The sequence below is a fragment of the Narcine bancroftii genome, chromosome 1, assembly GCF_036971445.1.
Source record: "Narcine bancroftii isolate sNarBan1 chromosome 1, sNarBan1.hap1, whole genome shotgun sequence".
NCBI lineage: Eukaryota > Metazoa > Chordata > Chondrichthyes > Torpediniformes > Narcinidae > Narcine > Narcine bancroftii.
The window spans coordinates 456,582,326-456,592,905 of record NC_091469.1 but is presented as its reverse complement, the minus strand read 5'-3'; the positions used below and the strand labels follow the sequence as shown (position 1 = coordinate 456,592,905).

The window sequence follows — 10,580 nt, the reverse complement described above, 5'->3', positions numbered from 1 at the left end:
GACATCCTGGGCTGTGGAGGGCTTTATGCTCAGGGCTATCAGTATCCCTATTCCAGACCATAATGCAGCTGGTCGGCATACTTTCCACCACACATCTGTAGAAATTTGCCAGGGTTTCAGATGCCATACCAAACCTCTGCAAACTCCTGAGGAAGTAGAGGCACTGACGTACTTTCTTCATGATGCCATTAGTCCGTTGGGTCCAGGAAAGATCCTTTGAGATAATGATCCCCCAATGTTAGGTCATAAATTAGATCAGCCATGATCGTATTGGATGGCGGAGCAGCCTCGATGGGCCATTTTTGGCCTACTCCTGTTCCTACTTCCTATGTTCCTATGATGGCGCAAAGCCCTCCATAGTCAGTTTGTTTACAGTTCTTTGTTTGTTTATGTTTTACGCTGCATAAAGTTAATTTATGCACTACCAATTAATGGTAATTCTGCCGCGCCTGCAGGAAAAAATACGTGATGTCACGTATGTACTCAGACAAAAAATATGAAATCTAAAAAAATTTCAAGTGCTAAGCAAAGCACGACCATCATCATACCTTACTCTGAACTTGAGAAACTTCTTTAGCAAACACAGTATCAATGGTAGCAGGCATTTGTGAATACAAGCATTTAGAACATTCCTTCTTCATATCTTCTTTGTATTTGGTCTGCAAGTACAAAAGTGTTTGTTATTGCACAGTCAAATACAGTTCAACAAATGTAAATATTAAGTGGTGCACAGTTATTCCTAGAAAGATGCTTTTAGCAATTTTGTGTTAACAGCTTGTTTTATTATTTCCTTTTTCAAGTATTCATTTTTCAGATTTTTTTTGCATTTCTTGCTTATCACATATTTCAAAAAAAAGTTTTACATCTATACCTATTTCAAACTTTATTTGGAAATCGAAACATAAAAGTAACACACTTAATTCATTTATATATAAGGTTCCTTGTGGGCCTTTTCAGATCATCATTATTGGTGAGTGGCAAGTTAGTAGCCAGAAACACGAGTTGTTAACGCACTTCCAGGTAGATCAAAGCTGAGGTTTCCATGGACATGTGAGTGGTAGTTGCCACAGACATGTGCTTCTGCGTGGGACTGGCCACCCTCATGAGAATTAATGCCCTCTCACTGCCCATAAACTGTAACGGGATCACCATTAAAACTTATCACTAGGCAATATTCTGATACAGTCATTGGAATTGGGCTCGACAAATCTTCAAGCCAAAGACATTGCATTTCTCTTAATTTGTGTGAAAATTAAGATACCTTCAGTGATGTAATTTCCTTGCATTAATTTAGAATGAAATATGATATAGCTTACCTCTGATATAAGAACATTTGCTTTATTCATACATTGTTGTTGAGGCGTATCGGGAACAAATATATATTTTCCTTTTGACTTTATGTATCGCTCTTTGTATTTTATCTGAGAAGAAATGCATCAGTAGTACAGACTTAAAATTACATTCAATCAATAAACTGGAATCAAATACAGACAACCATTTTAACTGTTACAGCTTCACAAATCATTCCATTTATTTTATACCAGTAGTGTAATAACTGAGATGGAGTATTTTATATTAAATATTTAAAGCAGTCAAAATAATTTTAAATCAAGTCAATGACTTCTTTAATTTCACATTATACTATGTAAAAGTCAAATGCTTGAAATGTTAAAAGACTAATATCACACTTAATTAACAATGTTAATTCTGTGCACTACATCAATATTTCAACAGAATTTACTCACCTCACTTATCTGATCACTACATTTCTGGGCAAATTCAATACTCCTGTCTTTCACAATAGGTCTACTGAGTACCTAAGGAAAACAAATAAAATTTTCAAGTTTTCTTTTCCCGGAATGATTACTAAAATATAATAGAAGAAATCTTTAAAATGTTAAACCTCTTCCAGTTTTTCCTCCCTCTCTTCTTGACTGGAATTATGAACCCTCATTTTCTTTAAATAAATTAAAAAGAATTTAAAAAACAACTTTCACGACTGCTCCAGTAGCTTCAACTGTTTGCCCCTAGTCTATTCCAACCACAGCATGGAGGATGGTTTTAGAGGACAGCCTAATTTAGCAAGCACTTGACGAGTTGATGGTCTTTATCTCAAGAATTCAACAGAAGTGATTACAAAAGCTTGCCAGATGTCTCCAGTGGCATATTCCTCTTTGGAAATAATAATAACCTTCAAAAGATTAACTTGGATTTTCATTTTGCAGAAGTTAAGAATTTAAGATGCAAGATTTAATTAAGTTTGGTAGATGAAAATAAAGTCTGAGTAGTTAAGAATCTATTCTTTACTGAAAGTATAAAGTATAAAGCTGCAAGGGAATTTCATGACTGGAATAAGTGTTATGGTTATGTCCAGTGCTTTATTTTCAGGAAATCCGATAATCTATCCAAAGTTGAAGGCAGAAGTTGCCACTACTACATGTATTTATTGTTAATAGACACAATGTTTGTCAAATTTACTTCTACCTTATTCAATTTAGATACAATTAAACCAAAGAACTTCAAACATAATTTAAAATTACAGACCTACATGTTGTTCCATGCTAGCTAAGGCACAGAAATTTGGGCATGGATCTCACATGCCACATTTTATTGCGCTAGGCCCAAGGCAAGAAAATTGACCTTGAACTATTTTGGTAGTCGAAAGCATTTCCTCTACTACTGCAGAACATGCAGAAAAATTTATTCAGATGACAAGTTGAGGAGGGAGTGAACACAGAAGACACAAGCCTGAGAGATGGGCAGGATGACATGGAATTAGTGAAGAATAGCAGGGAAGTGAAGAAAATCAAGATCTTTATATTTAAATCTTGGGATGGTTGCAATCTGCTGTCTGGATGGAGGGTGGAATCTGGGTCACAGTCTGGTGGAAGATGAAAGGGTTTTTGAAGTGGGGGTAGACCTAGGGCACAATCAGGCAGCATGTTTCATGTCACTAAAACTATTGCAAATGAGAGAGAGAGAGAGAGAGAGAGAGAGAGAGAGAGAGTTATCAGACATAACCTTTTTAAATACTTGGGATAATTAATGGCACCCATCAGACAGCATTTGATTAGCAACAACCTGCTCTCCAAAACTCAGTTTTGATGCACCAATGTCACTCCTCTCATCTCATTACAGATTTGATCAAAACATAGATAAAAGAGCTGAACTTCGGAGATGAAGTGGGAGTAACTGCCCTTGACAACAAGGCAGCATTTAATTGAGCTTGGTATTAAGAAGCCTGGCTAAACTGGAATCACTGCAAATCAGGAAAATAAACCTTCCACTGATTTGAATTGGATCTGGCACAAAGGAATATGGTTGTAGAGGTTGAAGGTCAATTTTCTCAACACAGGACATCTCTGCAGGAGTTCCTCAGAATAGTGTACTCGACCGAACCATCTTCAGCTGCTTTATCAATGACCTTTCTTCAATTAGAGGTTAGAAATATAGATGTTTGCTGATAATTGGAGCATGTTTTGTACCATATGTCACACGTCAAAAAAATAAACTAATCATGTTCATAATCTGGCTACAAGAGATGGTCAGTGGCTAGGAATCCTGCAGCGCTACTCACTTCCTAACACCCCAAAGTCTGTCTACCATCTACAAGGCTCAAATCTGGAATGTGATGGAACACTCTCCACTTACTTGGATGAGTGCAATTCAGCAACACTCAAGAAGCTCGACATCTTACAGGACCTGCAAAACATGAGAGTGCAGTTGCTGTAATTATAGTCAAAACACAGAGATGCTAGAGGATCCTGGCCAGTCTCACAGCGTACCAACGTTTCAGGCCTGAGCCCTTCCTCAATGTGCAAAGGCCCAAAACATTGATAGTCATATAGCTTTCTCTCCTATGGACATTGCGAGACCGCCTGAATTACTCCAGCATTTCTGTGTTTTGATTTTACCAGACATTGCAGCCTTCTTGATAGGCACCCCACCCCACCCCATTTACTCAATCCACCAATGACAACACAGTTGCAGCAGTTTGTACAAGTTATAGGATGCACTGCAGCAACTTTTGAAGAATCCTTAGATGGCACCTTCCAAACCTACAACCTCTACTAGCTAGAAGCAAAAGGCAGCAAAAACATGGGAACACCGCCATCTGGAATTTGTCCTCCAAACCACATATCATCCTGACTTGGAAATATATTACCATTCCAGAGCCAAAATCCAGGAACTTTTATATTACAGCAGAAGGACCCTCTTGCACATGAAACTCATACCGCCCAATAATACCAGCCCTGTAGGCTTTGGAGGTTGGGAGGAAAGCAGAGCACCTTGGCAAAATTCATGCAGGTCACAGGAAGAACATACAAACTCCCTACAGACAGATTCAAACCTGGGTTGCGTTGTGCTAACTGCTTCGCGAACTGTGTCCCCCATATTGTGGGTAATATCCACACTTCAAGGACTGCATCATTCAGGAAAGTAGCTCACACCATCTTCTCAAGAGTAATGAAGAATGGACAATTAAATTCTGGTTCAGCCTACCAAGTCCATATTCTGTGGATGGATTTTAAAAAACTCCTCAACCCCAATAAGCTGACAGAAAATAAATTAAAGGTTTTCAGAATCCTTTCATTTGTTTACAAGCATGCCATGTATTGCAAATAGACATTTCCTCTGACTCATCACTCCCTTCCCACCCTCTAATGAAGAGGCTGCATCTTTAATGATAGTATAAATAAATGTGATTAAAAGGAAAAGACAAAAAATGCTGGGCATCCAAATCAACAGCACAGACCCTGGTATACTCAGTAGAACCATCAGAGTCTGAAAATAAAATGCAGTTTAGTTACATCAAGGATTCAAGAAAGGAATATTGGGCTCACAGTTTTGAAAAGTGTCATGCAGAAGATTGTTCAATATCCCCAGCCAACATTCAACTTCCAAAGTTGACACATTAGCATATACATTAAATGAAAGCAGGTTTTCTACCAGAACAATGTTGACACAATCACTGGTGTGACCAGGGGGGTGCAGACCTCACCCGGTGACAGCATCAGAGGGGGTGACACCAAAATGACTGCCTATAGAATTTTTGTGCAATGTTTCAGCGTAAATTTATTAATTTTTATAAAAATATCCCTGTAGTTAGTTAAAACAACAAAAGCATTTTTCATAAGCCAAGTTTACATGTATCAATATACCCACAAGGCTAAAACTCTAATCTAATTTACTTTTTGAACCTTCTAAAGTGCTCCAGTCAGAGCTGTCATTATTACCCAATTACAGTACAGTGGTAATCAGTATTTGTGAACCTCTATTAATAACTGTTTTTAGAATGAAATAATAATTAAAGGAAAAGGAGAAAAAGGCTTCTGCTCAATTACTAATAATGATGTAACTAATAACATAATTCAATGTAGAAAGATTTTACAAAACAATTTTGTTGTTAGTATTCATATAATCTACGAAATATTACATTTAAGCAATTTACAACTATATTTAGCACATATAATTCTATACTTTTAGAACTATTTTTACAACTTTTAAAACCGAGTTGGCGAATGGCATTGATTTCGATGAAGTGATTCACAAGTTCGCAGCTTTGAAGACTAAGAAAGTAATTAGTCGAGATGTTCACCTAGTGCTGAAATGCTTTTGCATTTGTTCCTGTTTATTTTTAATCGTATTATTTCATTTATGAATATATCTCCATATGCATTTGTCTACAAGTTCTGCATTATTTGGACCATTATTGATTTTGCAAACCTAATCCATTAATGTATATCAAGTAACAATAATGTTAAACATTCAAATCAACATAATTTTGATGTAGTTCTTAAATGTTTTTATTTTGAATTCTATTGTTTGATATTGTAATTTAAAGGAGTAATTTTAAATACATCTCAGCCCTTCTAGTCCACACAGAATCAAGTATTCTCCTCTAGTCCCATCCACCTGCACCTTGCTCATAACCCTCCATTCCCCTCCCATCCATATAACTATCCAATTTTTCCTTAAATGACAAAATGGGCATTGCTGCCACTACTTCTCCCGGAAACTTATAGCCACCACTCTCTGAGTGAAGAAGATCTCACTTATGTTACTTCTAAAAATTTGCCCCTTAACTCTTAACTCATGACCTCTTGTTTCAATCTCTCCTACCCTTAAAGGAAAAAGCCTATCCACATCAACTCTATCTATCCCCCTCATTATCTTAAATACCTCTGTCAAATCCCCCCCCCCCCTCAACCTTCTATGCTCCAAGGAATAAAGACCTAATCTGCTTAATCTTTCTTTGTAATCTAGATTTTGAAACCCAGCTAACATTTTTGTAAATCTTCTCTGCACTCACTCTACCTTGTTGATATCCTTCCTATAATTTGGTGACCAGAAGTGCACACAGTATTCCAAATTTGGCCTCACCAATGCCTTGAACAGTCTCAACATCACTTCCCAACTCCTATATTCTATGTTTTGATTTATAAAGGCCAGCATACTAAAAGCCTTCTTCCCCACCCTATCCACATGAGATTCTACCTTCAGGGAACGATGAACCATTATTCCTAGATCTTTCTGCTCCACTGCATTCTTCAATGCCCTTCCATTTATTACGCATGTCCTGTTTTGATTATTCCTTCCAAAATAGAGCACTTCACATTTCTCAGCATTAAAGTCCATCTGCTATCTTTCAGCCCTCTCTTCTAAGCAGTCCAAATCCTTTTGCAATCTTTGAAAACCTTCTTCATTATCCACAATTCTACCTATTTTAGTATCATCCACATATTTACTAATCCAATTTACCATCCCATCATCAAAATCATTAACATAAATGACAAACAGCAAAGTACCCAATACAGAACCCTGAGGCACACCGCTTGTCACCAGCCTCCAGCCTGACAAACTGTTATCCACTACGACTCTCAAGCATCTCCCTTCCAGCCACTGTTGAATCCATTTAACTATCTCAAAGTAAATACCTAGCACTTGAACCTTCCTAACTAACCTTCCATGCAAACTTTATTGAAGGCCTTACTTAAGTCCAGATAGACAACATCCACTGCTTTCCCCTTATCAACATTCCTAGTCACCTCTTCAAAAAATTCAACGAGATTGGTCGAACATGACCTTCCATGCACAAATCTGTGTTAAGTATTCCTGATCAAACCCTGTCTCTCTAGATACTTATATATATTATCTCTAAGAATGCTTTCCATTAACTTTCCTACCACAGACGTCAAACTTACAGGTCTATATTTGCTAGACTTGCTCTTCGAACCCTTTTTTAACAAAGGAACTACATTAGCAATACACCAATCCTCCGGCACTGTACCCATCTCTAATGGCATTTGAAAAATCACTGTCAGAGCCGCTGCTATTTCCTCACTAACTTTTCTCAAGATCATGGTGAAAATCCTGTTAGGACCTGGAGAAATCCACCTTTATATGCTTCAAAACCTCCAGTACTTCCTCTTTCTTAATCTCTACATTTTCCATAATTACCCTCTTTGCTTCCTTTACCCTGCACAATTCAATATCCTTCTCCTTAGTGAACACTGAAGAAAAGAACTTGTTAAAAATCACCTCCATCTCATTTGGCTCCACACAAAGTTGTCCGCTCTGATTCTCTAATCGACCAATTTTATCCCTCACTCTCCTTTTGCTATTAACATATTTATAGAAACCTTTTGGATTTATTTTCACCCTGTTTGCTAAAGACACCTCATATCTTTTAGCTTTTCTTATTTCTTTCTTAAGATTCTTTTTACATTCAATGTGTTCTCTGAACATCTCCTTTATTCCTTGTTTCTTATATTTATTGTAAGCCTCCCCTTTTTTTGAACAAATTTCCAATATCCCTTGAAACCATGACTCTCTCAAACTTTTGACCCTGTCTTTCAACCTATCAGGAACATAAACATTTTGTACCCTCAAAATCTCATCTCTAAAAGACCTCCATGTCCCTACTGAATCCTTCCTATAAAACAAATTGTCCCAATCCACTTTCTTTTAAATCCTTTCTCATCTCCTCAAATCTAGCTTTTCCCCTATCGAAAACCTCAACCCTAGGCCCTGACCTATCCCTTTCCATAATTACATTGAAGCTAATGGCACTATGATCACTGGACCCGAAATGTTCCCCAACACATACCTCTGTCACCTGATCTATTTCCTTCCCCAACAGTAGATGCAATACTGCCCCTTCTCTAGTCAGTACCTCTACATATTGCTTTAAAAAATTACCCTGCACACATTTTACAAATTCTAATCTATCCAGCCCTTTCACCGAATGGGATTCCCAATCTATATTTGGAAAATTAAAATCTCCCACTATCACAGCCCTGTGTTTATTACAAATATCTGCCAACTCCCGACAAATTTGCTCCTCTAGTTCTCGCTCCTTATTAGGTACTCTATAATAGACCCCTATAAGTGTGACTCCCCCTTTCCCATTCCTCATCCCCCCCCCCATGAGCCTTCTAAACTATCCTGCCTAAGCACCGCTATAACAATTTCCCTGACAAGTAATACTACACCAGTCCCTCTTGCCCCTCCAATTCTATCACACATAAAGCAACAAAATGCCAGTCACATCCCTCATGGAAGCATGTTTCACTAATCACTATCACGTCAAACTGCCAAGTGTCTATCCACACCCTCAGTTTATCCACCTTCCTTACAATGCTCCTAGCATTAAAATATATGCACTTCAGAGATTTCCCATTTCTTACTCTCTGTTTGCCCCTATCTTTACAAACAACTCTATTATCTTCTTTTTCTATCATTTCCCCTCCATCTTCGCACAGAGCATCTTCCTTCTCTATCACCTGCCTATCCACCCGCAAACATTGTCTACAACCTTTATCTGTTTGCAATCTAACCTGCTCCTTGCTCTTCTCCTTCGCTTGGTTCCCTCCCCCCAACCATTCTTGTTTAAAGTCTCCTGAGTAACCTTAGTAAATGTCCCTGCCAGGATCCTGGTCTCCCTAGGATTCAAGTGCAACCCGTTCTTTCTGTACAGGTCCCACCTCCCCCAAAAATGGTCCCAGTGATCCAGAAACTTGAATCCCTGGCCTTGCTCCACCCCTTCAGCCACGCATTTATCTTCCACCTCATTCTATTCCTGCTCTCACTGTCGCAAGGCACAGGCAATAATCCCGAGATTACTCCCTTTGCCATCCTTCTTTTCAACTCCCTACCTAACTCCCTGTACTAACCTTTCAGGACCTATTCACTCTTCCTCCTTACATCGTTGGTACCTACATGTACCACGACCTCTGGCTCATCTCCCTTCCACTTTAGGATATTTTGGACATGAGCAGCAACATCCTGGACCCTGGCACAAGGGAGGCAAACCACTACCCGGTTTTCCTTACTGCATCCACAGAATTTCCCATCTATCCTCCTAATTATTGAGTCCCCTATGACTACTGCCCTCCTCTTCCTTTCCCTACCCTTCTGTGCCACAGGGACCGACAATGTGCCAGAGGTACAGTCACTGTTGCTTTCCCCAGCTAGGCTGTCCCTTCCCAACAGTACTCAAAGAGGAATACCTATTATTGAGGGTTTCAGCCACAGGGGTCCTCCTCTAGCACCTTACTCATCCTGACCCACTTATCCTCCTCCTGTGGCCTTACCCAGGCTGTAACTCTTATCTATGACTACCTCATTTTCCCCTCATTGTTTATCTCACTACTATTGTCATTACATTCAGTGAGATATGGGAATTATGATTTATGAGTACATTAGTACAAAAAACATTATCAAGTATTCTGTAGGGGGTCTGGTATGGGAGGCTCATAATTGGGGGGTGGGGGGTGATACCATGAGTTACTGCACTGGGTTATACCAACCCTAGTGGATACAATAAAGCAGTTTTGTTAATGCAGGCAACACCCCCTGAAAATGTTTCAGTGTAGTCATGGTAACTGTTACTGCACTTTCATTTCAAAATGTTGGCATTCCAATATAAACAGTTCATTCATTTGTTATTGCTTCCTTCCTGTTGAATTCCATTTCTGACCCCAAAACTCAATCTTCTGCTTTTCATTCAAAAATCCCACCAAATTATCTTTTTTAAGTACAAGAATACCAGCTATTGCACAGCCAATTATATATTAACTATTTGTTTGGGTCAATTAAGATAAATAGGATGCATTTCATAGCCAGAGGTTACTCACATCATCAAGGGTCGCAATTATACAATGAGCATGTTTATTTAGTTGCTCTGAACTGACCTGCTGCCTCCTTCCATTTTCCTTTGTAACTTTCTTCAACTCAAAAATAATTATTGCTGACTTTAATGGAACATTCAAATCCAATTAAAATGTTGGATAAATTTCACTTACAAAAACATCTGAGATGGAAGTCTGACTAATCATTGCTTCAGTTACCATTGGGGGCTGGGAGGAAATGACATTTTGTCTTTACTTAGTGCTGAACTTCAATTGTACATGTGCCTCTTTAGATTTAAAAAGTCATACACCAAATGTCAAAAGCACATTTAAGGAAACACTGTACTTCAGACATTCTCCAGACAATTCTTTTTATGCTCAGTTTCACTTCCACAGTTCAGCAATATTTCCTGTTTGACAAAAGGCTTCATACATTAAGTAAACTTC

General features: G+C 38.4%; 2 protein-coding genes across 4 annotated transcripts in view; both read right to left on the bottom strand.

Moving 5' to 3' along the window:
* nebl (nebulette) overlaps nucleotides 1-10,580 on the bottom strand; it is a 379,969-nt gene that overhangs the window by 103,561 nt on the left and 265,828 nt on the right. The gene's annotated exons all lie outside the window — the stretch shown is intronic.
* Nucleotides 1-10,580, bottom strand: part of LOC138751820 (nebulette-like) — a 101,694-nt gene that overhangs the window by 66,565 nt on the left and 24,549 nt on the right. Inside the window, exons 2-4 of the mRNA XM_069914654.1 lie at nucleotides 1,746-1,817; nucleotides 1,317-1,421; nucleotides 549-659 (exon numbers count right to left, since the gene is read on the bottom strand). Coding sequence (XP_069770755.1) covers nucleotides 549-659; nucleotides 1,317-1,346 — 141 coding nt within the window. The 5' untranslated portion in view covers nucleotides 1,347-1,421; nucleotides 1,746-1,817. The remainder of the gene's footprint in view (nucleotides 1-548; nucleotides 660-1,316; nucleotides 1,422-1,745; nucleotides 1,818-10,580) is intronic.